Consider the following 26,819-nt stretch of genomic DNA (forward strand, 5'->3'; position numbering starts at 1 on the left):
AGACCATTTACCATTTACCATTTATTTAAAATAAAAACTACTTTATTAGTGATGTAAATTGAGGGTTGGTTGTGGTGGTTTGGATCTTGATGCTCAGAAAACAGGAACAGAGGCGACTTTTTTAGTGTTTACTCTCCTCTTTTCTCGCCGGCCTCATCACCATGACAACCACAAACAAACAATCACAACTACCACAACACACTGAATAAACGAGTCTGCCGCGGCTGTCTTATGACGGACGTCCGCGTTTTTTTGTTTTGTTTTTTAAAATCATTTTCACAGTACCGTATTTTTAATTTACAGAACTTCAAGCAGACTTCCACTTGTACGCAAATCAGGCAGCGCCCAAATGAAGTTTGTCCAAGTGGAGTTGCCGTAGGCAGCGGTCCAAGATGGCGGCCGGTCTGCGCATGCGCAGACCAGTATTGTCACAAATCGGGCAGCGATGCAAATCGGGTAGTGACGGCGGTATTTCCCATGATGCCTCTGTGATGGCGGTATTTCCCATGATGCCTCTGTCCATTCCATCCACCGCATTATCCGGAGTCGGGTCGCGGGGGCAGCAGTCGGAGCAGGGATCCCCAGACTTCCCACTCCCCGGACACCAGGCCAGCCGAGTGACGTAGTCACTCTCTAAGGGAGCGCCCCGCCACCCTGGTGACAGAGCTCCTCCCCCTCTCTCTAAGGGAGCGCCCCGCCACCCTGGTGACGGAGCTCCTCCCCCTCTCTCTAAGGGAGCGCCCCGCCACCCTGGTGACAGAGCTCCTCCCCCTCTCTCTAAGGGAGCGCCCCGCCACCCTGGTGACAGAGCTCCTCCCCCTCTCTCTAAGGGAGCGCCCCGCCATCCTGGTGACAGAGCTCCTCTCTCTAAGGGAGCGCCCCGCCACCCTGGTGACAGAGCTCCTCCCCCTATCTCTAAGGGAGCGCCCCGCCACCCTGGTGACAGAGCTCCTCCCCCTCTCTCTAAGGGAGTGCCCCGCCACCCTGGTGACAGAGCTCCTCCCCCTCTCTCTAAGGGAGCGCCCCGCCCCCCTGGTGACAGAGCTCCTCCCCCTCTCTCTAAGGGAGCGCCCCGCCCCCCTGGTGACAGAGCTCCTCCCCCTCTCTCTAAGGGCGCGCCCCGCCACCCTGGTGACAGAGCTCCTCCCCCTCTCTCTAAGGGAGCGCCCCGCCACCCTGGTGACAGAGCTCCTCACCCTCTCTCTAAGGGAGCGCCCCGCCACCCTGGTGACAGAGCTCCTCCCCCTCTCTCTAAGGGAGCGCCCCGCCACCCTGGTGACAGAGCTCCTCACCCTCTCTCTAAGGGAGCGCCCCGCCACCCTGGTGACAGAGCTCCTCCCCCTCTCTCTAAGGGCGCGCCCCGCCACCCTGGTGACAGAGCTCCTCCCCCTCTCTCTAAGGGAGCGCCCCGCCACCCTGGTGACAGAGCTCCTCCCCCTCTCTCTAAGGGCGCGCCCCGCCACCCTGGTGACAGAGCTCCTCCCCCTCTCTCTAAGGGAGCGCCCCGCCACCCTGGTGACAGAGCTCCTCACCCTCTCTCTAAGGGAGCGCCCCGCCACCCTGGTGACAGAGCTCCTCCCCCTCTCTCTAAGGGCGCGCCCCGCCACCCTGGTGACAGAGCTCCTCCCCCTCTCTCTAAGGGAGCGCCCCGCCACCCTGGTGACAGAGCTCCTCCCCCTCTCTCTAAGGGAGCGCCCCGCCACCCTGGTGACAGAGCTCCTCCCCCTCTCTCTAAGGGAGCGCCCCGCCACCCTGGTGACAGAGCTCCTCACCCTATCTCTAAGGGAGCGCCCCGCCACCCTGCGGAGGAAACTCATTTCGGCCGCTTGTATCTGGGATCCCGTTCTTTCGGTCATGACCCAGAGTTCATGACCATAGGTGAGGGTGGGAACGTAGATCGACCGGTAAATCGAGAGCTTTGCCTTTTGGCTCAGCTCCTTCTTCACCACGACGGACCGATACAACGACCGCATTACTGTGGCCGCCGCACCGATCCGCCTGTCGATCTCGCGCTCCGTTCTCCCCTCACTCGTGAACAAGACACCAAGATACTTAAACTCCTCCACCTGAGGCAGGAACTCTCCCCCGACCTGGAAGGTGCAAGCCACCTTTTTCTGGTCGAGAACCACGGCCTCGGACTTAGAGGTGCTGATTCTCATCCCAGCTGCTTCACACTCGGCTGCAAACCGCCCCAGTGCATGCTGAAGGTCCTGGCTCGAGGGAGCCAACAAGACCACATCATCCGCAAAAAGCAGAGATGAAATCAAGTGGCTCCCGAACCGTACCCCCTCCGGCCCTTGGCTGCGCCTAGAAATTCTGTCCATAAAAATAATGAACAGAACCGGTGACAAAGGGCAGCCCTGCCGGAGTTCAACACGCACCGGGAACAGGTCTGACTTACTGCCGCCATGCGAACCAAACTCCTGCTCCGATCATACAGGGACCGTACAGCCCTCAGCAGAGGGCCTCCGACCCCATACTCTCGGAGCACCTCCCACAGGATGCCATGTGGGACACGGTCGAAAGCCTTCTCCAAGTCCACAAAACACATGTGGACTGGTTGGGCAAACTCCCATGCGCCCTCGAGCACCCTGCGGAGGGTGTAGAGCTGGTCCAGTGTTCCACGGCCAGGGCGAAAACCGCATTGTTCCTCCTGAATCCGAGGTTCGACTATCGGCCGAATTCTCCTCTCCAGCACCCTGGAATAGACTTTCCCCGGGAGGCTGAGGAGTGTGATCCCCCGGTAGTTGGAACACACCCTCCGGTCCCCCCTTTTGAAGAGAGGGACCACCACCCCGGTCTGCCAGTCCAGAGGCACTGTCCCCGACTGCCACGCGATGCTGCAGAGGCGTGTCAGCCACGACAGCCCCGCAACATCCAGAGACTTGAGGTACTCAGGGCGGATCTCATCCACCCCCGGTGCCTTGCCACTGAGGAGCTTCCGGACTACCTCAGTGGTAGAGCTAGCCAGGCTCGGTAGGACTCCTTCTTCAGCTTGATGGCATCCCTTCCATTCCATTCCATTCCCGTGTCCACCACCGGGTTCGGGGATTGCCACCGCGACAGGCACTGGAGACCTTACGGCCACAGCTCCGGACGGCCACGTCAACAATGGAAGTGGAGAACATAGTCCATTCAGACTCAATGTCTCCGGCCTCCCTCAGAATCCGGTCAAAGCTCTCCTGGAGGTGGGAGTTGAAGACCTCCCTGACAGGGGATTCTGCCAGATGTTCCCAGGAGACCCTCACGATTCCTCCCCTGTCAGCGGATCCAACTCACCACCAGGTGGTGATCAGTTGACAGCTCAGACCCTCTCTTCACCCGAGTGTCCAAGACATACGGCCGGAGGTCAGATGACACGACTACAAAGTCGATCATTGACCTCCGTCCTAGGGTGTCCTGGTGCCACGTGCACTGATGGACACCCTTATGCCTGAACATGGTGTTCGTTATGGACAAACTGTGGCTAGCACAGAAGTCCAATAACAAAACACCGCTCGGGTTCAGATCGGGGAGGCCGTTCCTCCCAATCACACCTCACCAGGTAAAACTGTCGCTGCCTACGTGAGCGTTGAAGTCCCCCAGCAGAACGATGGAGTCCCCGGTTGGAGCAGCTTCCAGCACCCCTCCCAGGGCCTCCAGGAAGGCCGGTACTCTGCACTGCCGTTCGGCCCGTAGGCCGAGACAACGGTGAGAGACCTGTCCCCGACCCGAAGGCGCAGGGAAACGACCCTCTCGTTAAGTGGGGAGAACTCCAACACATGGCGGCAGAGCTGGGGAACTATGAGCAAGCCCACACCAGCTCGCCGCCTCTCACCATGAGCAACTCCAGAGTGGAAGAGAGTCCAACCTCTCTCAAGGAGTTGGGTTCCAGAGCCCAGGCTGTGGTGGAGGTGAGCCCCACTACCTCTAGTCGATACCTCTCAACCTCCCGCACGAGCTCAGGCTCTTTCCCCCCCAGCGAGGTGACATCCATGTCCCTAAAGCCAGAGTCGTTGTCCGGGGATTGGGTCGCCGGGGCACCCGCCCACGGCTGCCACCCAAATCACACGGCACCTGCCCCTTATGAACCCTCCCGCGGGTGGTGAGCCTACTGGAAGGCCGGCCCACGTCGCTCGTTCGGGCTGCGCCCGGCCGGGTCCCGTGGGCCAAGACCCGGCCACCAGACCCCAGGCCTGGCTCCAGGGTGGGGCCCCGGTAACGCCAGTCCGGGCGACGTGCACTTCCTCAATGTTTTCTTCTTCATAGGGGCTTGGAAATCGGGTAGTGACAGGCGGTATTTCCCATGATGCCTCTGTGACGGTGTATTTCCCATGATGCCTCAGTGACGGTGTATTTCCCATGATGCCTCTGTGACGGTGTATTTCCCATGATGCCTCTGTGACGGTGTATTTCCCATGATGCCTCAGTGACGGTGTATTTCCCATGATGCCTCAGTGACGGTGTATTTCCCATGATGCCTCTGTGACGGTGTATTTCCCATGATGCATTGCAGGCTGATCGTGCTGGGCCTGCACCACTTCGCGGGCGCCGTGGAGGCCGACCGGCTCATCAGCTCCTACCTGCTGTGTAAGAACCGCGTCCACTTCAGGAAACACGTGAGGGAGATGAGCGGCGCCAAGGCTCCGCCCGGCAACGTCATCAAGGTCACAGCATTTTATCTTTATTTATTTTATTTATGTTATTTATTTGTTTAAAAAGGACAATGTGCCGTGACATTAGTTATTGAGAAAATCAAAAGATGGCTGCACCAGATTTAGCGGAGCCGCTAATTTCCATCTGTAGTCCTCTGGGGAAATGGGGGGGTAACATGGGGTAACATGGGGTACTTACAGCAGAAGTAAGTGATATATTTGTGTTAATCTAAGTCTTAAATAGTTGTATCTTCCGACAGCAATCACTTCTATAGAGTGTTTGGTCTGAAACACGGGTCTGTCAGTCCCTCTGCTCTGCTCTGAGCCCAGGAGAAAACTTTCCTTATATCCTACAACCTTTATCCAATGAGGAGAGAGAACGGCATAAAGGGGCAGTCCTCTCTGTGTGTGCAGCCAAGGGATGCGCCTGAATGTGGTGACGTAGGGACGAGGACCAATAGATCCATGACGAGGGCGGGGGCTGCTAACTCCATCTGCTGACAAGACGTTATGGTGCGTTCAAGGCAACTCGTAACTCGTGTTTTTCCGACCTGTGAAGTCGTACCAGTTCGATCTGGTACGAGTTCACGGGTCAGAAGTTACGAGTGGCCGTTATAGTGACTTTCACAGGTAAAACAGGTCGGAGAAACACGAGTGGGTTGCCTGGAACGCTACAAAGTCGTAAGTCGTGACTTGAAGCTGTAATTTACGGTTTCAAAAGCCTGGAACGCAGCATTAGCCAAAACCACCGGATCGCTTACTTCTGCTTTAAATAAAGCCTATAGTTTGAAAGCCTATACCTGAAGTGCGCTAAGATGTTTCTAAGTAATTAAATGAGTAAAGTATTCAAGTGAAATAAATAAGTAATCAAGTACATGGGTTTTACATAAAGTGCAGAGTGTTCAGTCGGTCTGAGCGGATGACGTCGTGGCTCAGCGGTGCCAGGTGGAGTAACTGTAGCTGTGGTGCTGATGTTGCAGATGTTCGTGACGCAGCGAGCCGTGCCGCCGCTCCCCTCGGCCTGCGGCGCCGTGGCAACCGGAGACCGGCGCCCCCCGGTGGACAGAGACACGGCCACCGCGCCCAGCTGGCTGAAGGTAACGACGACGATGTCATCACCGTGTCGTTAATTAGGTTTACACACCCGTTTGTCAGTGAAACGTTTGGTAACAGAAGCAACGTTTCTCCTCGCTGCAGCTTAACGTGTAGTAGATGCAGTAGATTTAACGTTGAACAAACTGCAACAGAATCAAACTCCACTGGTTTTGTATCTTCAACATGTCCTGAGTGATGGAAAAAAGCCCTGAAGAATCCCATTAGGGGAAAGTTTAGAAAAAGACCCACATATAGCCCATAATACGCCTATTCATTATTTTTCTCACGTGAATAGACCGAATCTCCTTGTTGTTTACATTCTACTTCCGGGTAGAAAACCAGCACGTAATGTGAATGAGATCAATAGTAACCAACGAGAGTTTAGCTATATATCATATTTTTCAGGCCCTATCACCGTTTAGACAAATCTGAAATGATTGAAGAAACATTACTATTTCTGTGTGTGTGTTTTGTGTTGCTGTGTGTTGTATTTATTCAGTTTGGGGGAATCACGGTGTCTAGAAAGCATCAGTGGCTCAGCTGACAGGGACAGCTAACGGTAGCTAAGCTAACGGCGGTAGCTAAGCTAACAGCAGTAGCTAAGCTAACACCAGGACGTCAGCTGTTAAAACCCTCCCGTTGTGGGACACGACATGAAACTACTCCAGTTAGCTCAGTCATGTTGGAACTCAGATATCCGCTGGAGAAAATATTTTTTCATGGAGCGTTTATTGAGTCACTGAGTTATTAAAGTTAAACAGGTAGCTAACTGTTAGCCTGGCTAATCTATGATAACCATGACTAATTACAAAAATGTGCACACGTAAATAGTAATGTTTGTCCAATCATTGGTTTTATAAACTTTACAAACATCAGATTAGTCTAAACGGTGATATAGTGACATGAAAAATTTGATAAATATAGAGAAACTCTCGTCCGTCACTATTGTTCTCATGCTGGTTTTCTACCAGGAAGTAGTTGGAAACAACAAGGAGATTCGATCCATAGGGTACATTTTTAACCTTTAGATATCTCCATGAAAATTACTGAGTTGATTACTTACATTAAGACAAACAAAAAATGTATTACAAGTTTTTTTAAATTCTTTGTTAACATGAGCTAATTTGCATATATTTGCATAAATAGAACAGCCAACAGATGATCCGTAGGACGCGGCGAGGCCCCGCCCCCTACGCCGCGGCGCTGCCGCCCGGCTGCAGCCTGAGGCTCCACCCCCTCTGGCACCACAAGTCGTCACGGCAACCGCCGCCGCGGCAACGCCAACGCCTCTTCACTCTGGCCCACAATGCATCTCTGCTGCCGCTCGCCAAGGCCCCGCCGGCCCACAATGCACCTCTGCTGCCGGCCCACAATGCACCTCTGCTGCCGCTGCCGCCGGCCCACAATGCATCTCTGCTGCCGGCGGCCCACAATGCACCTCTGCTGCCGCTCGCCAAGGCCCCGCCGGCCCACAATGCACCTCTGCTGCCGCTGCCGCCGGCCCACAATGCATCTCTGCTGCCGCCGGCCCACAATGCACCTCTGCTGCCGGCCCACAATGCACCTCTGCTGCCGGCCCACAATGCATCTCTGCTGCCGCCGGCCCACAATGCACCTCTGCCGCCGGCCCACAATGCATCTCTGCTGCCGCCGGCCCACAATGCACCTCTGCTGCCGCTGCCGCCGGCCCACAATGCATCTCTGCTGCCGCTGCCGCCGGCCCACAATGCACCTCTGCTGCCGCCGGCCCACAATGCACCTCTGCTGCCGCTGCCGCCGGCCCACAATGCACCTCTGCTGCCGCCGGCCCACAATGCACCTCTGCTGCCGCCGGCCCACAATGCACCTCTGCTGCCGCCGGCCCACAATGCACCTCTGCTGCCGCCGGCCCACAATGCACCTCTGCTGCCGGCGGAGCGACGGCCAATCGGCTACTTCCTGTCTCTGGCTCCGCCCCCCGCTGCTCCAGGAGCCGTCTCATTGGCCGCCGGTCGCCCGGTCCCTGATGACATCATCAGCCTCAACACCGCCGCCTCCCAGCATGCACCGGGGCAGCAGCTCCGTGGACCAATCAGAGAGGAGCAGACAGAGACTCAGCAGGAGGAGGAGGAGGAGGAGGAGGAGGAGGAGAAGGAGAAAGAGGAGGAGGAGGAGGAGAAAGAGGAGGAGAAGGAGGAGAAAGAGGAGGAGGAGAAAGAGGAGGAGAAGGAGGAGAAAGAGGAGGAGGAAGAGGAGAAAGAGGAGGAGGTGAAGGACTGGACCATTGTGGGTGTTGTCAGTTTGAATGGAGGTGATTCCACTGGTGAAGAGGAGGAGGAGGAGAGAGAGGGAGGAGGTGAAGAGGAGGAGGAGGAGGGCAGAGAGGAAGGAGGTGCAGGTGGAGGAGGTGGGGAAGAAGGAGGTGGGGGAGGAGGAGAAGGGGAGCCAGGAGGAGAGGAGGAAGAGGGACAAAAGGAGGAGGGAGGAGGAGGAGGAGAGAGGGAGGAGGATGGAGAGAAGGAGAAAGAGGAGGATGGAGGAGGAGAGAGGGAGGAGGAGGATGGAGAGAAGGAGAAAGAGGAGAAAGAGGAGGAGCAGGACCGACAGGGAGAGGAGGAGGAGGAGGAGGAGGTGAAGGAGGAGAAAGAGGAGGAGGAGGAGGAGGACTTTGATGACCTCACTCAGGACGAAGACGAAGAGGAAGTGATGTCATCAGCGTCTGAGGAGTCGGTGCTGTCGGTCCCAGAGCTACAGGTGAGGAAGGAGGGATGGAGGGATGGATAGATAGATGGATGGATAGATAGATGGATAGATAGAAAAGCACTATATAAATGTAATCCATTATTATTATTATTAGATAGATACTATATTGTGGTCCCTCTCTTCAAAAGGGGGGACCGGAGGGTCAGTTCCAACTACCGGGGGATCACACTCCTCAGCCTCCCGGGGAAAGTCTATTCCAGGGTGCTGGAGAGGAGAATTCGGCCGATAGTCGAACCTCGGATTCAGGAGGAACAATGCGGTTTTCGTCCTGGCCGTGGAACACTGGACCAGCTCTACACCCTCCGCAGGGTGCTCGAGGGTGCATGGGAGTTTGCCCAACCAGTCCACATGTGTTTTGTGGACTTGGAGAAGGCTTTCGACCGTGTCCCACGTGGCATCCTGTGGGAGGTGCTCCGAGAGTATGGGGTCGGAGGCCCTCTGCTGAGGGCTGTACGGTCCCTGTATGACCGGAGCAGGAGCTTGGTTCGCATGGCGGCAGTAAGTCAGACCTGTTCCCGGTGCGTGTTGGACTCGGGCAGGGCTGCCCTTTGTCACTGGTTCTGTTCATTATTTTTATGGACAGAATTTCTAGGCGCAGCCAAGGGCCAGAGGGGGTACGGTTCGGGAGCCACTTGATTTCATCTCTGCTTTTTGCAGATGATGTGGTCTTGTTGGCTCCCTCGAGCCAGGACCTTCAGCATGCACTGGGGCGGTTTGCAGCCGAGTGTGAAGCAGCTGGGATGAGAATCAGCACCTCTAAGTCCGGGGCCGTGGTTCTCGACCGGAAAAAGGTGGCTTGCACCTTCCAGGTCGGGGGAGAGTTCCTGCCTCAGGTGGAGGAGTTTAAGTATCTTGGGGTCTTGTTCACGAGTGAGGGGAGAACGGAGCGCGAGATCGACAGGAGGATCGGTGCGGCGGCCGCAGTAATGCGGTCATTGTATCGGTCCGTCGTGGTGAAGAAGGAGCTGAGCCAAAAGGCAAAGCTCTCGATTTACCGGTCGATCTACGTTCCCACCCTCACCTACGGTCATGAACTCTGGGTCATGACCGAAAGAACTGGATCCCAGATACAAGCGGCCGAAATGAGTTTCCTCCGCAGGGTGGCGGGGCGCTCCCTTAGAGACAGGGTGAGGAGCTCTGTCACCAGGGTGGCGGGGCGCTCCCTTAGAGATAGGAGCTCTGTCACCAGGGTGGCGGGGCGCTCCCTTAGAGAGAGGGGGAGGAGCTCTGACACCAGGGTGGCGGGGCGCTCCCTTAGAGAGAGGGTGAGGAGCTCCGTCACCAGGGTGGCGGGGCGCTCCCTTAGAGATAGGGTGAGGAGCTCTGTCACCAGGGTGGCGGGGCGCTCCCTTAGAGATAGGGTGAGGAGCTCTGTCACCAGGGTGGCGGGGCGCTCCCTTAGAGAGAGGGTGAGGAGCTCTGTCACCAGGGTGGCGGGGCGCTCCCTTAGAGAGAGGAGCTCTGTCACCAGGGTGGCGGGGCGCTCCCTTAGAGAGAGGGTGAGGAGCTCTGTCACCAAGGTGGCGGGGCGCTCCCTTAGAGATAGGGTGAGGAGCTCTGTCACCAAGGTGGCGGGGCGCTCCCTTAGAGATAGGAGCTCTGTCACCAGGGTGGCGGGGCGCGCCCTTAGAGAGAGGGTGAGGAGCTCTGTCACCAGGGTGGCGGGGCGCTCCCTTAGAGAGAGGGGGAGGAGCTCTGTCACCAGGGTGGCGGGGCGCTCCCTTAGAGAGAGGGTGAGGAGCTCTGTCACCAGGGTGGCGGGGCGCTCCCTTAGAGAGAGGAGCTCTGTCACCAGGGTGGCGGGGCGCTCCCTTAGAGAGAGGGTGAGGAGCTCTGTCACCAAGGTGGCGGGGCGCTCCCTTAGAGATAGGGTGAGGAGCTCTGTCACCAAGGTGGCGGGGCGCTCCCTTAGAGATAGGATGAGGAGCTCTGTCACCAGGGTGGCGGGGCGCTCCCTTAGAGAGAGGGTGAGGAGCTCTGTCACCAGGGTGGCGGGGCGCTCCCTTAGAGAGAGGGTGAGGAGCTCTGTCACCAGGGTGGCGGGGCGCTCCCTTAGAGAGAGGGGGAGGAGCTCCGTCACCAGGGTGGCGGGGCGCTCCCTTAGAGATAGGGTGAGGAGCTCTGTCACCAGGGTGGCGGGGCGCTCCCTTAGAGATAGGGTGAGGAGCTCTGTCACCAGGGTGGCGGGGCGCTCCCTTAGAGATAGGGTGAGGAGCTCTGTCACCAGGGTGGCGGGGCGCTCCCTTAGAGATAGGGTGAGGAGCTCTGTCACCAAGGTGGCGGGGCGCTCCCTTAGAGATAGGATGAGGAGCTCTGTCACCAGGGTGGCGGGGCGCTCCCTTAGAGAGAGGGTGAGGAGCTCTGTCACCAGGGTGGCGGGGCGCTCCCTTAGAGATAGGAGCTCTGTCACCAGGGTGGCGGGGCGCTCCCTTAGAGATAGGAGCTCTGTCACCAGGGTGGCGGGGCGCTCCCTTAGAGATAGGAGCTCTGTCACCAGGGTGGCGGGGCGCTCCCTTAGAGAGAGGGGGAGGAGCTCTGTCACCAGGGTGGCGGGGCGCTCCCTTAGAGAGAGGGGGAGGAGCTCTGTCACCAGGGTGGCGGGGCGCTCCCTTAGAGACAGGGGGAGGAGCTCTGTCACCAGGGTGGCGGGGCGCTCCCTTAGAGAGAGGGGGAGGAGCTCTGTCACCAGGGTGGCGGGGCGCTCCCTTAGAGAGAGGGGGAGGAGCTCTGTCACCAGGGTGGCGGGGCGCTCCCTTAGAGACAGGGGGAGGAGCTCTGTCACCAGGGTGGCGGGGCGCTCCCTTAGAGAGAGGGGGAGGAGCTCTTTCACCCGGGAGGAGCTCGGAGTAGAGCCGCTGCTCCTCCACATCGAGAGGAGCCAGCTGAGGTGGCTCGGGCACCTGTATCGATGCCCCCTGGACGCCTCCCTCGTGAGGTGTTCATGTCCCACCGGGAGGAGACCAGAGGAAGACCCAGGACACGCTGGAGTGACTACGTCACTCGGCTGGCCTGGGAACGCCTTGGGGTCCCCCCGGAAGAGCTGGAGGAAGTGTCCGGGGAGAGGGAAGTCTGGGGATCCCTGCTCCAACTGCTGCCCCCGCGACCCCGACTCGGATAAGCGGCGGACAATGGATGGATGGATGGATGGATAGATATATTTAAGCCATATATCACTCCAGGTGGTCTCTGCTCATTCTACCACTCTAAGGGGCGTTGTTCCCCCTTAGAGTGGTAGAATGAGCAGAGACCACCTGGAGGACTGGAGTGATATATTGCTTTTATAAAACGGTTACCAATAATGACAATATGAAAGAGGACATGTAGTTTTCTCCCAGCAGAATAAAAATCTGTTCCCAGCTGTCCAGACGTTAGCTCCAAGTAGCTCTGTCACTGCTCAGTCCCCTCTACCATTGTTAACCCTCTGGAGGTCAAAGTTCACCTTCAACATGTCAATTACACTACTTTACTACATTTTAACATCCTAAAAACATCAACTGTCTGTTGCTACGGACTGCAACAGTCCGTTGTCATGGATACATGACAACAACTTCCATTCATACCAGTCATACGTGCCTGAGGCGGAGTGATAGCCTACGCTGTGATAAGGCTTTAGAATAGTAGCCGTGGTAACTGCTCATTATACCACGGCTAACAACCAATCAGATCGCTGGATTTCACCTTTACGTTTTATAAAGATAGATGGATGGATAGATAGATAGATAGATAGATAGATAGATAGATAGATAGATAGATAGATAGATAGATAGATAGATAGATAGATAGATAGATAGATAGATAGATAGATTGACCTCTGACCTCTGACCTCTAGGAGACCATGAAGCAGCTGACCTGGCTGGCGGCCGAGCGGCGGCTGTGTGCCGACGGCGACTCGGAGGAGGACCACTCCTCCCAGGAGGAGGAGGAGGAGGAGGAGGAGGAGGGGCCTAAAGGGGCCGAGTCCGGCGGGGGGAGGAAGGCCGGCGGCGAGGAGGAGGAGGAGGCGCCGCCGGGGGAGGAGGAGGAGGCGCCACGAGGAGCAGCGGGGAGGACGAGCCGAGGACGGGGTGAGTGGCTCACAACAACATGTCACAACAAAGCATAAAGTCCGCTAGCTTTATGCTAATGTATAATGTAAAACCTCATAGACGGGCTAACATAAACTAGCCTCGCTATCCAGAGTCTGTGGTCAGTTTATAACGCTTGGTAGGAAATTTTTCTCCAACGTTTGTTGAGGGAGTCTGTGGAAGCTGCAACCGGACAACTCTGGCAGCTGGACACATTTATTGAGGCTGCTGCACTACTGCATTTATTTGGTAGCGAATTATTATATTTGGTGGTGAATTATGGGATAGATTCAGTCACTATATAGTGAACATTAATAATCACTAAACATTCAGACACCACTACAACAACTGGTCACTATAGTGAGTAGGGGGTGAGGTCACTGTAGTGAGTAGGGGGTGAGGTCACTATAGTGAGTAGGGGGTGAGGTCACTGTAGTGAGTAGGGGGTGAGGTCACTATAGTGAGTAGGGGGTGAGGTCACTGTAGTGAGTAGGGGGTGAGGTCACTAGATAGTGAGTAGGGGGTGAGGTCACTGTAGTGAGTAGGGGGTGAGGTCACTGTAGTGAGTAGGGGGTGAGGTCACTGTAGTGAGTAGAGGGTGAGGTCACTGTAGTGAGTAGGGGGTGAGGTCACTATAGTGAGTAGGGGGTGAGGTCACTGTAGTGAGTAGGGGGTGAGGTCACTAGATAGTGAGTAGGGGGTGAGGTCACTATAGTGAGTAGGGGGTGAGGTCACTATAGTGAGTAGGGGGTGAGGTCACTAGATAGTGAGTAGGGGGTGAGGTCACTGTAGTGAGTAGGGGGTGAGGTCACTATAGTGAGTAGGGGGTGAGGTCACTATAGTGAGTAGGGGGTGAGGTCACTATAGTGAGTAGGGGGTGAGGTCACTATAGTGAGTAGGGGGTGAGGTCACTATAGTGAGTAGGGGGTGAGGTCACTATAGTGAGTAGGGGGTGAGGTCACTATAGTGAGTAGGGGGTGAGGTCACTAGATAGTGAGTAGGGGTGAGGTCACTGTAGTGAGTAGGGGGTGAGGTCACTGTAGTGAGTAGGGGGTGAGGTCACTATAGTGAGTAGGGGGTGAGGTCACTAGATAGTGAGTAGGGGGTGAGGTCACTATAGTGAGTAGGGGGTGAGGTCACTATAGTGAGTAGGGGGTGAGGTCACTAGATAGTGAGTAGGGGGTGAGGTCACTATAGTGAGTAGGGGGTGAGGTCACTAGATAGTGAGTAGGGGGTGAGGTCACTATAGTGAGTAGGGGATGAGGTCACTAGATAGTGAGTAGAGGGTGAGGTCACTATAGTGAGTAGGGGGTGAGGTCACTGTAGTGAGTAGGGGGTGAGGTCACTATAGTGAGTAGGGGGTGAGGTCACTATAGTGAGTAGGGGGTGAGGTCACTGTAGTGAGTAGGGGGTGAGGTCACTGTAGTGAGTAGGGGGTGAGGTCACTGTAGTGAGTAGGGGGTGAGGTCACTATAGTGAGGAGGGGGTGAGGTCACTGTAGTGAGTAGGGGTGAGGTCACTGTAGTGAGTAGGGGGTGAGGTCACTATAGTGAGTAGGGGGTGAGGTCACTAGATAGTGAGTAGGGGGTGAGGTCACTGTAGTGAGTAGGGGGTGAGGTCACTGTAGTGAGTAGGGGGTGAGGTCACTATAGTGAGGAGGGGGTGAGGTCACTGTAGTGAGTAGGGGGTGAGGTCACTATAGTGAATAGGGGGTGAGGTCACTATAGTGAGTAGGGGGTGAGGTCACTATAGTGAGTAGGGGGTGAGGTCACTGTAGTGAGTAGGGGGTGAGGTCACTAGATAGTGAGTAGGGGGTGAGGTCACTATAGTGAGTAGGGGGTGAGGTCACTATAGTGAGTAGGGGGTGAGGTCACTATAGTGAGTAGGGGGTGAGGTCACTAGATAGTGAGTAGGGGGTGAGGTCACTATAGTGAGTAGGGGGTGAGGTCACTGTAGTGAGTAGGGGGTGAGGTCACTAGATAGTGAGTAGGGGGTGAGGTCACTATAGTGAGTAGGGGGTGAGGTCACTGTAGTGAGTAGGGGGTGAGGTCACTATAGTGAGTAGGGGGTGAGGTCACTATAGTGAGTAGGGGGGTTTCCGACACAGCCTGAGCGTCTCCGTGTCCGCAGGTCGGCCGCGGCCGCTGAGGGGGCGGAGCCAGCAGCGCCGCAGCAAAGACGCCGCCAAGCTGCTGCTGCTGCTGGACGACGACATCCTGGACAACGACCCGCAGAGGGAGAGCAAAGACCTGGCCTTCGCTCAGGGCTACCTCACCCGGGTGAGACAATATCTGGTTACCCTGGTTACCCTGGTTACCCTGGTTACCCTGGTTACCCTAACCCTCAACCGGGTGAGACAATATCTGGTTACCCTGGTTACCCTGGTTACCCTAACCCTCAACCGGGTGAGACAATATCTGGTTACCCTGGTTACCCTGGTTACCCTGGTTACCCTCAACCGGGTGAGACAATATCTGGTTACCCTGGTTACCCTGGTTACCCTGGTTACCCTAACCCTCAACCGGGTGAGACAATATCTGGTTACCCTGGTTACCCTGGTTACCCTGGTTACCCTAACCTCAACCGGGTGAGACAATATCTGGTTACCCTGGTTACCCTGGTTACCCTGGTTACCCTAACCCTCAACCGGGTGAGACAATATCTGGTTACCCTGGTTACCCTGGTTACCCTAACCCTCAACCGGGTGAGACAATATCTGGTTACCCTGGTTACCCTGGTTACCCTGGTTACCCTGGTTACCCTAACCCTCAACCGGGTGAGACAATATCTGGTTACCCTGGTTACCCTGGTTACCCTAACCCTCAACCGGGTGAGACAATATCTGGTTACCCTGGTTACCCTGGTTACCCTGGTTACCCTGGTTACCCTCAACCGGGTGAGACAATATCTGGTTACCCTGGTTACCCTCAACCGGGTGAGACAATATCTGGTTACCCTGGTTACCCTGGTTACCCTGGTTACCCTCAACCGGGTGAGACAATATCTGGTTGCCCTGGTTACCCTAACCCTCAACCGGGTGAGACAATATCTCTCTGTCTCTTTGTCTCCGTCTCTCTTTGTCTCTTTGTCTCTCTGTGTCTTTGTCTCCGTCTCTCTTTGTCTCTGTCTTTGTCTCTTTGTCTCTCTGTGTCTTTGTCTCCGTCTCTCTTTGTCTCTGTCTTTGTCTCTCTGTGTCTTTGTCTCCGTCTCTCTTTGTCTCTTTGTCTCTCTGTGTCTTTGTCTCCGTCTCTCTTTGTCTCTTTGTCTCTCTGTGTCTTTGTCTCCGTCTCTCTTTGTCTCTTTGTCTCTCTGTGTCTTTGTCTCCGTCTCTCTTTGTCTCTGTCTTTGTCTCTTTGTCTCTCTGTGTCTTTGTCTCCGTCTCTCTTTGTCTCTGTCTTTGTCTCTTTGTCTCTCTGTGTCTTTGTCTCCGTCTCTCTTTGTCTCTGTCTTTGTCTCTCTGTCTCTTTGTCTCCGTCTCTCTGTGTCTTTGTCTCTCTGTGTCTTTGTCTCTTTGTCTCCGTGTCTCTTTGTCTCTCTGTGTCTTTGTCTCCGTCTCTCTTTGTCTCTGTCTTTGTCTCTTTGTCTCTGTGTCTCTCTGTGTCTTTGTCTCTCTGTCTCCGTGTCTCTGTCTCTTTGTCTCTCTGTGTCTTTGTCTCTCTGTGTCTTTGTCTCTCTGTGTCTTTGTCTCCGTCTCTCTTTGTCTCTGTCTTTGTCTCTTTGTCTCTGTGTCTCTCTGTGTCTTTGTCTCTCTGTCTCCGTGTCTCTGTCTCTTTGTCTCTCTGTGTCTTTGTCTCTTTGTCTCTGTGTCTCTCTGTGTCTTTGTCTCTCTGTCTCCGTGTCTCTGTCTCTTTGTCTCTCTGACTCTGACTCTCTGTGTCAGGTGCGCGAGGCGTTGTGCGACGCCCCCGAGCAGCAGCAGCAGTTTGTGTCTCTGCTGGGAGACTTTGCGGCGGCGGCGGCGGCCGACGGTCCTGACGCGGTGCTGCTGTTCCGGCAGCTGCGGTGCATTCTGGGAGATCGGACCGACCTGCTGCGAGACTTCGCTGCCTTCCTGCGTCCCGGAGCGGCGCTGCAGTGCGGACTGGTGAGCCCCGCCCTCTGACCTATGTGTGGTCGCCACGGCGACGGGAGTCTCTGTGTGGTTGCCGCGACGACGGGAGTCTCACTCCGACGTGTCTCTCTCTCTTCCAGCTGGACGAGCACCAGGCGTTCCAACGCAGCCGCCGGTTCCTACGGCAACTGGAGATCAGCTTCTCAGACAACCAGACGCACTATCAGAAGATCATCAGAGCTCTGCAGAGTGGTAGCAGCTATACAGAGGTATTGATCCTATTGATCAGCTATCAGCTATCGATCAGCTATCAGAAGATTATCAGAGCTCTGCAGAGCGGTAGCAGCTATACAGAGGTATTGATCCTATTGATCAGCTATCAGCTATCGATCAGCTATCAGAAGATCATCAGAGCTCTGCAGAGTGGTAGCAGCTACTCAGAGGTATTGATCCTATTGATCAGCTATCAGCTATCGATCAGCTATCAGAAGATCATCAGAGCTCTACAGAGTGGTAGCAGCTACTCAGAGGTATTGATCCTATTGATCAGCTATCAGCTATCGATCAGCTATCAGAAGATCATCAGAGCTCTGCAGAGTGGTAGCAGCTACTCAGAGGTATTGATCCTATTGATCAGCTATCAGCTATCGATCAGCTATCAGAAGATCATCAGAGCTCTGCAGAGTGGTAGCAGCTATACAGAGGTATTGATCCTATTGATCAGCTATCAGCTATCGATCAGCTATCAGAAGATCATCAGAGCTCTGCAGAGTGGTAGCAGCTATACAGAGGTATTGATCCTATTGATCAGCTATCAGCTATCGATCAGCTATCAGAAGATCATCAGAGCTCTGCAGAGTGGTAGCAGCTATACAGAGGTATTGATCCTATTGATCAGCTATCGATCAGCTATCAGAAGATTATTAGAGCTCTGCAGAGTGGTAGCAGCTACTCAGAGGTATTGATCCTATTGATCAGCTATCAGCTATCGATCAGCTATCAGAAGATCATCAGAGCTCTGCAGAGTGGTAGCAGCTACTCAGAGGTATTGATCCTATTGATCAGCTATCAGCTATCGATCAGCTATCAGAAGATCATCAGAGCTCTGCAGAGTGGTAGCAGCTACTCAGAGGTATTGATCCTATTGATCAGCTATCGATCAGCTATCAGAAGATCATCAGAGCTCTGCAGAGTGGTAGCAGCTACTCAGAGGTATTGATCCTATTGATCAGCTATCAGCTATCGATCAGCTATCAGAAGATCATCAGAGCTCTACAGAGTGGTAGCAGCTATACAGAGGTATTGATCCTATTGATCAGCTATCAGCTATCGATCAGCTATCAGAAGATCATCAGAGCTCTGCAGAGTGGTAGCAGCTACTCAGAGGTATTGATCCTATTGATCAGCTATCAGCTATCGATCAGCTATCAGAAGATCATCAGAGCTCTGCAGAGTGGTAGCAGCTACTCAGAGGTATTGATCCTATTGATCAGCTATCGATCAGCTATCAGAAGATCATCAGAGCTCTACAGAGCGGTAGCAGCTACTCAGAGGTATTGATCCTATTGATCAGCTATCAGCTATCGATCAGCTATCAGAAGATCATCAGAGCTCTACAGAGTGGTAGCAGCTACTCAGAGGTATTGATCCTATTGATCAGCTATCAGCTATTGATCAGCTATCAGAAGATCATCAGAGCTCTGCAGAGTGGTAGCAGCTATACAGAGGTATTGATCCTATTGATCAGCTATCGATCAGCTATCAGAAGATCATCAGAGCTCTGCAGAGTGGTAGCAGCTACTCAGAGGTATTGATCCTATTGATCAGCTATCAGCTATTGATCAGCTATCAGAAGATCATCAGAGCTCTGCAGAGTGGTAGCAGCTATACAGAGGTATTGATCCTATTGATCAGCTATCAGCTATCGATCAGCTATCAGAAGATCATCAGAGCTCTGCAGAGTGGTAGCAGCTACTCAGAGGTATTGATCCTATTGATCAGCTATCAGCTATCGATCAGCTATCAGAAGATCATCAGAGCTCTGCAGAGTGGTAGCAGCTATACAGAGGTATTGATCCTATTGATCAGCTATCAGCTATTGATCAGCTATCAGAAGATCATCAGAGCTCTGCAGAGTGGTAGCAGCTACTCAGAGGTATTGATCCTATTGATCAGCTATCGATCAGCTATCAGAAGATCATCAGAGCTCTACAGAGTGGTAGCAGCTATACAGAGGTATTGATCCTATTGATCAGCTATTGATCAGCTATCAGAAGATCATCAGAGCTCTGCAGAGTGGTAGCAGCTATACAGAGGTATTGATCCTATTGATCAGCTATTGATCAGCTATCAGAAGATCATCAGAGCTCTGCAGAGCGGTAGCAGCTATACAGAGGTATTGATCCTATTGATCAGCTATCAGCTATCGATCAGCTATCAGAAGATCATCAGAGCTCTGCAGAGCGGTAGCAGCTACTCAGAGGTATTGATCCTATTGATCAGCTATCAGCTATCGATCAGCTATCAGAAGATCATCAGAGCTCTGCAGAGTGGTAGCAGCTACTCAGAGGTATTGATCCTATTGATCAGCTATCAGCTATCGATCAGCTATCAGAAGATCATCAGAGCTCTGCAGAGTGGTAGCAGCTACTCAGAGGTATTGATCCTATTGATCAGCTATCAGCTATCGATCAGCTATCAGAAGATCATCAGAGCTCTGCAGAGTGGTAGCAGCTACTCAGAGGTATTGATCCTATTGATCAGCTATCGATCAGCTATCAGAAGATCATCAGAGCTCTACAGAGCGGTAGCAGCTACTCAGAGGTTTTTGATCCTATTGATCAGCTATCAGCTATCGATCAGCTATCAGAAGATCATCAGAGCTCTACAGAGTGGTAGCAGCTACTCAGAGGTATTGATCCTATTGATCAGCTATCAGCTATTGATCAGCTATCAGAAGATCATCAGAGCTCTGCAGAGTGGTAGCAGCTACTCAGAGGTATTGATCCTATTGATCAGCTATCAGCTATTGATCAGCTATCAGAAGATCATCAGAGCTCTGCAGAGTGGTAGCAGCTATACAGAGGTATTGATCCTATTGATCAGCTATTGATCAGCTATCAGAAGATCATCAGAGCTCTGCAGAGTGGTAGCAGCTATACAGAGGTATTGATCCTATTGATCAGCTATCGATCAGCTATCAGAAGATCATCAGAGCTCTGCAGAGTGGTAGCAGCTACTCAGAGGTATTGATCCTATTGATCAGCTATCAGCTATTGATCAGCTATCAGAAGATCATCAGAGCTCTGCAGAGTGGTAGCAGCTATACAGAGGTATTGATCCCTATTGATCAGACTATTGGATCAGCTATCAGAAGATCATCAGAGCTCTGCAGAGTGGTAGCAGCTATACAGAGGTATTGATCCTATTGATCAGCTATTGATCAGCTATCAGAAGATTATCAGAGCTCTGCAGAGTGGTAGCAGCTACTCAGAGGTATTGATCCTATTGATCAGCTATCAGCTATCGATCAGCTATCAGAAGATCATCAGAGCTCTGCAGAGTGGTAGCAGCTATACAGAGGTATTGATCCTATTGATCAGCTATCAGCTATCGATCAGCTATCAGAAGATCATCAGAGCTCTGCAGAGTGGTAGCAGCTATACAGAGGTATTGATCCTATTGATCAGCTATCAGCTATCGATCAGCTATCAGAAGATCATCAGAGCTCTGCAGAGTGGTAGCAGCTATACAGAGGTATTGATCCTATTGATCAGCTATCAGCTATCGATCAGCTATCAGAAGATCATTAGAGCTCTGCAGAGTGGTAGCAGCTATACAGAGGTATTGATCCTATTGATCAGCTATCAGCTATCGATCAGCTATCAGAAGATCATCAGAGCTCTACAGAGTGGTAGCAGCTATACAGAGGTATTGATCCTATTGATCAGCTATCAGCTATCGATCAGCTATCAGAAGATCATCAGAGCTCTGCAGAGTGGTAGCAGCTACTCAGAGGTATTGATCCTATTGATCAGCTATCAGCTATCGATCAGCTATCAGAAGATCATCAGAGCTCTGCAGAGTGGTAGCAGCTACTCAGAGGTATTGATCCTATTGATCAGCTATCAGCTATCGATCAGCTATCAGAAGATCATTAGAGCTCTGCAGAGTGGTAGCAGCTATACAGAGGTATTGATCCTATTGATCAGCTATCAGCTATTGATCAGCTATCAGAAGATCATCAGAGCTCTGCAGAGTGGTAGCAGCTACTCAGAGGTATTGATCCTATTGATCAGCTATCAGCTATCGATCAGCTATCAGAAGATCATCAGAGCTCTACAGAGTGGTAGCAGCTATACAGAGGTATTGATCCTATTGATCAGCTATCAGCTATCGATCAGCTATCAGAAGATCATCAGAGCTCTGCAGAGTGGTAGCAGCTATACAGAGGTATTGATCCTATTGATCAGCTATCGATCAGCTATCAGAAGATCATCAGAGCTCTGCAGAGTGGTAGCAGCTACTCAGAGGTATTGATCCTATTGATCAGCTATCAGCTATCGATCAGCTATCAGAAGATCATCAGAGCTCTGCAGAGTGGTAGCAGCTACTCAGAGGTATTGATCCTATTGATCAGCTATCGATCAGCTATCAGAAGATCATCAGAGCTCTACAGAGCGGTAGCAGCTACTCAGAGGTATTGATCCTATTGATCAGCTATCAGCTATCGATCAGCTATCAGAAGATCATCAGAGCTCTACAGAGTGGTAGCAGCTACTCAGAGGTATTGATCCTATTGATCAGCTATCAGCTATTGATCAGCTATCAGAAGATCATCAGAGCTCTGCAGAGTGGTAGCAGCTACTCAGAGGTATTGATCCTATTGATCAGCTATCAGCTATTGATCAGCTATCAGAAGATCATCAGAGCTCTGCAGAGTGGTAGCAGCTATACAGAGGTATTGATCCTATTGATCAGCTATCAGAAGATCATCAGAGCTCTACAGAGTGGTAGCAGCTACTCAGAGGTATTGATCCTATTGATCAGCTATCGATCAGCTATCAGAAGATCATCAGAGCTCTGCAGAGTGGTAGCAGCTACTCAGAGGTATTGATCCTATTGATCAGCTATTGATCAGCTATCAGAAGATCATCAGAGCTCTGCAGAGTGGTAGCAGCTATACAGAGGTATTGATCCTATTGATCAGCTATCAGCTATCGATCAGCTATCAGAAGATCATCAGAGCTCTGCAGAGTGGTAGCAGCTACTCAGAGGTATTGATCCTATTGATCAGCTATCGATCAGCTATCAGAAGATCATCAGAGCTCTGCAGAGTGGTAGCAGCTATACAGAGGTATTGATCCTATTGATCAGCTATCAGCTATTGATCAGCTATCAGAAGATCATCAGAGCTCTGCAGAGTGGTAGCAGCTACTCAGAGGTATTGATCCTATTGATCAGCTATCAGCTATCGATCAGCTATCAGAGCTCTGCAGAGTGGTAGCAGCTATACAGAGGTATTGATCCTATTGATCAGCTATCAGCTATCGATCAGCTATCAGAAGATCATTAGAGCTCTGCAGAGTGGTAGCAGCTATACAGAGGTATTGATCCTATTGATCAGCTATCAGCTATCGATCAGCTATCAGAAGATCATCAGAGCTCTACAGAGTGGTAGCAGCTATACAGAGGTATTGATCCTATTGATCAGCTATCAGCTATCGATCAGCTATCAGAAGATCATCAGAGCTCTGCAGAGTGGTAGCAGCTACTCAGAGGTATTGATCCTATTGATCAGCTATCAGCTATCGATCAGCTATCAGAAGATCATCAGAGCTCTGCAGAGTGGTAGCAGCTATACAGAGGTATTGATCCTATTGATCAGCTATCAGCTATCGATCAGCTATCAGAAGATCATTAGAGCTCTGCAGAGTGGTAGCAGCTATACAGAGGTATTGATCCTATTGATCAGCTATCAGCTATTGATCAGCTATCAGAAGATCATCAGAGCTCTGCAGAGTGGTAGCAGCTACTCAGAGGTATTGATCCTATTGATCAGCTATCAGCTATCGATCAGCTATCAGAAGATCATCAGAGCTCTGCAGAGCGGTAGCAGCTATACAGAGGTATTGATCCTATTGATCAGCTATTGATCAGCTATCAGAAGATCATCAGAGCTCTGCAGAGTGGTAGCAGCTATACAGAGGTATTGATCCTATTGATCAGCTATTGATCAGCTATCAGAAGATCATCAGAGCTCTGCAGAGTGGTAGCAGCTATACAGAGGTATTGATCCTATTGATCAGCTATCAGCTATCGATCAGCTATCAGAAGATCATCAGAGCTCTGCAGAGCGGTAGCAGCTATACAGAGGTATTGATCCTATTGATCAGCTATCAGCTATTGATCAGCTATCAGAAGATTATCAGAGCTCTGCAGAGCGGTAGCAGCTATACAGAGGTATTGATCCTATTGATCAGCTATCAGCTATCGATCAGCTATCAGAAGATCATCAGAGCTCTGCAGAGTGGTAGCAGCTACTCAGAGGTATTGATCCTATTGATCAGCTATCAGCTATCGATCAGCTATCAGAAGATTATCAGAGCTCTACAGAGTGGTAGCAGCTACTCAGAGGTATTGATCCTATTGATCAGCTATCAGCTATCGATCAGCTATCAGAAGATTATTAGAGCTCTACAGAGTGGTAGCAGCTACTCAGAGGTATTGATCCTATTGATCAGCTATCAGCTATCGATCAGCTATCAGAAGATCATCAGAGCTCTACAGAGTGGTAGCAGCTACTCAGAGGTATTGATCCTATTGATCAGCTATCGATCAGCTATCAGAAGATCATCAGAGCTCTGCAGAGCGGTAGCAGCTACTCAGAGGTATTGATCCTATCGATCAGCTATCAGCTATCGATCAGCTACCAGAAGATCATCCTATTGATCCTATCGATCTGCTGGTATTGATCGGCTGTTTGACCTATTGATCGGCTGTTTGACCTATTGATCAGCTGTTTGACCTATTGATCGGCTGTTTGACCTATTGATCTGCTGGTATTGATCAGCTATTTGACCTATTGATCAGCTGTTTGACCTATTGATCAGCTGTTTGACCTATTGATCGGCTGTTTGACCTATTGATCAGCTGTTATCGATCAGCTGTTTGACCTATTGATCCGTGCTTCGTCTCTCCAGCTGAAGGCTCAGATGGCGGCGCTGCTGAAAGGCCACACCCACCTTCAGGCGGAGTTCTGGGTGTTCTTCGACGAGCTCCGCCCCCCTCCGGCGCGTCCCGGAGAGTTCGAAGAAGCTCATTGGCCGGAGGAGGGAGGGGGCGGGGCCGAGGGCGGCGAGGGCGGCGGCCAGCCGTCGGGGGGCGGAGCCAGCGGCGGCTTCGAGGAGGTGACGCTTCCAGAGCTGGAGGAGGAGGAGGAGGGGCACAAGATCCAACCAATGACGTGTCGGCGCCAGAGGAGGAAGATGAACGTTCACAGGGACTACAAGGTGAGGGGGCGGGGCCTGTGATTGGCTGGTTGGCTGGGGGCGGGGCCTGTGATTGGCTGGGGGCGGGGCCTATGATTGGTTGGGGGCGTGTCCTGGGCTGTGATTGGTTGGGGGCGTGTCCTGGGCTGTGATTGGTCAGATAAAGAGTGTTTGATGTTTGCAGGACTGTGATTGGCCCTGCTCCTGTCGCGATGAAAAGATCCGCAGACACCGACGGAAAGGATGCTCCCGTTGCCACGGAAACAAGGTCTGTCCTCTGTCCTGTGTTATGGGATGTCTGTGAGTGACAAGTAGGGTTAGGGTTAGGCCGACTCACCTGTCCGTCTCTCCCGCAGGCGCCGGGGGGCGTGGCCAGAGCCCAGATAAGCTCCGCCCCCGGAGACCGAGGCGACCACGACGACAGTCCACAGCCGTCTCCTAGGCAACAGCCAGGTGAGTACAGAGCCATAGATATAACAACCAAACGAGGCTGCTGCTGTCATGTTCTGCTATGGGACAGACAGCACTGAGCTTGCTGCTTTTGGACGGTAAATATTAAAAAATAAACCGTATAAAGGTAAATTTACAACTGTTACTGAATTACTGTACATCAATGTCAGTTTTCAAACAAAAGGCAAAATCTTCTTGCTTCAAGGTTTTATTTGTCACTCTAAAGTGAAGATTAGCCTGCTGCCCTACAGTAAAAATGGCTGCCAAAACCTGTTTTAATTCTGGCTTTAGCGCTGTCAACACGTCACCGTTTTAATATTGTTTTCATGCGAGAAAGTCACCGTTTAACCCAACGACTCTCTAAACAGATAGAGCGCTGTGATTGGTCAACACAAACGGTGTTAGAGACTCAAAAAGTTCCTGTGGCTCGTTTCTAGACCTACGGAGCAAAGAGATCTGCTGCTGCTAGGGGGCAGAGAGATTTATAGGCAGGGTTTGAAATTAACTTTTTGTTAAAAAAAGTTACTCGCCAGACAGATTTTTTAGTAGCCAAAACCAACCAGTTGCTTCACTGTGGTATTTCGACATCACTAGTTATATAGCAGTCATAGTAGTAGGCTACCATATAGCAGTCATCCTGTTCTTCTCCATCAGTTGTGCTCTGTAGACGACGACATTTCAACTTTTGTGGAATAACAGTAGCCTAGCCGAAGTGTGGCGGCTAGGGTTTGGGCTAGGGTTAGCCTAATGATGACGTTCTTGAATGGGGGGGGCTAGGGTTAGCCTGACCCCCTCTGTTTCTTGATGACGTTCTTGAATGGAAGCAGTTCCACAGGCAGCAACATGAACGTGAGGATGTAAAGTGGGTGATTTTAACATGGGGGTCAATGGAGAATGCTGCCCCCAGAGGAAGTCCAGGGTTTTAACATGGGGGTCAATGGAGAATGCTGCCCCCAGAGGAAGTCCAGGGTTTTAACATGGGGGTCAATGGAGAATGCTGCCCCCAGAGGAAGTCCAGGGTTTTAACATGGGGGTCTATGGAGAATGCTGCCCCTAGAGGAAGTCCAGGGTTTTAACATGGGGGTCAATGGAGAATGCTGCCCCCAGAGGAAGCCCAGGGGTTTTAACATGGGGGTCAATGGAGAATGCTGCCCCTAGAGGAAGTCCAGGGTTTTAACATGGGGGTCTATGGAGAGCTGCCCCTAGAGGAAGTCCAGGGTTTTAAACATGGGGTCTATGGAGAATGCTGCCCCTAGAGGAAGTCCAGGGTTTTAACATGGGGGTCAATGGAGAATGCTGCCCCTAGAGGAAGTCCAGGGTTTTAACATGGGGGTCTATGGAGAATGCTGCCCCTAGAGGAAGTCCAGGGTTTTAACATGGGGGTCAATGGAGAATGCTGCCCCTAGAGGAAGCCCAGGGTTTTAACATGGGGGTCTATGGAGAATGCTGCCCCCAGAGGAAGTCCAGGGTTTTAAACATGGGGTCAATGGAGAATGCTGCCCCCAGAGGAAGTCCATGTGTTTTAACATGGGGGGGGTTCAATGGAGAAATGCTGCCGCCCAGAGAAAGTCCAGGGTGTTTAACATGGGGGACGATAATGGAGGTAATGCTGCCCCTAGAGGAAGTCCAGGGTTTTAACATGGGGGTCTATGGAGAATGCTGCCCCTAGAGGAAGTCCAGGGTTTTAACATGGGGGTCTATGGAGAATGCTGCCCCTAGAGGAAGTCCAGGGTTTTAACATGGGGGTCAATGGAGAATGGCTGCCCCTAAGAGGAAGTCCAGGAGTTTTAAACATGGGGTCCAATGGAGAATGCTGCCCCTAGAGGAAGTCCAGGGTTTTAACATGGGGGTCTATGGAGAATGCTGCCCCTAGAGGAAGCCCAGGGTTTTAACATGGGGGTCAATGGAGAATGCTGCCCCTAGAGGAAGCCCAGGGTTTTAACATGGGGGTCAATGGAGAATGCTGCCCCCCAGAGGAAGCCCAGGGTTTTAACATGGGGGTCAATGGAGAATGCTGCCCCTAGAGGAAGCCCAGGGTTTTAACATGGGGGTCAATGGAGAATGCTTAAATGCTGAGCTGGCTCCCCCAGAGGAAGGAAGGTCCAGGGTTTTAACATGGGGGTCAATGGAGAATGCTGCCCCCAGAGGAAGTCCAGGGTTTTAACATGGGGGTCAATGGAGAATGCTGCCCCCAGAGGAAGCCCAGGGTTTTAACATGGGGGTCAATGGAGAATGCTGCCCCCAGAGGAAGCCCAGGGGACTGCAGCTTCACTTCCCCTTGGTCTCTATCCAC

The 26,819-nt window shown here is 52.4% G+C and overlaps 1 protein-coding gene across 1 annotated transcript in view; it reads left to right on the top strand.

The window, feature by feature from the left end:
• Positions 1-26,819, top strand: part of gon4lb (gon-4 like b) — a 61,740-nt gene that overhangs the window by 31,957 nt on the left and 2,964 nt on the right. The window contains exons 16-26 of the mRNA XM_085803285.1: positions 4,496-4,646; positions 5,615-5,731; positions 6,876-7,772; positions 8,307-8,462; positions 12,301-12,535; positions 14,666-14,814; positions 16,416-16,619; positions 16,727-16,855; positions 23,789-24,097; positions 24,261-24,344; positions 24,433-24,529. Of these exons, the coding sequence (XP_085659411.1) occupies positions 4,496-4,646; positions 5,615-5,731; positions 6,876-7,772; positions 8,307-8,462; positions 12,301-12,535; positions 14,666-14,814; positions 16,416-16,619; positions 16,727-16,855; positions 23,789-24,097; positions 24,261-24,344; positions 24,433-24,529 (2,528 nt within the window). The remainder of the gene's footprint in view (positions 1-4,495; positions 4,647-5,614; positions 5,732-6,875; positions 7,773-8,306; positions 8,463-12,300; positions 12,536-14,665; positions 14,815-16,415; positions 16,620-16,726; positions 16,856-23,788; positions 24,098-24,260; positions 24,345-24,432; positions 24,530-26,819) is intronic.

The sequence above is a fragment of the Trachurus japonicus genome, chromosome 16 (genome assembly GCF_045865225.1).
Source record: "Trachurus japonicus isolate A0001 chromosome 16, Traja_1.0".
Classification (NCBI taxonomy): Eukaryota; Metazoa; Chordata; class Actinopteri; order Carangiformes; family Carangidae; genus Trachurus; species Trachurus japonicus.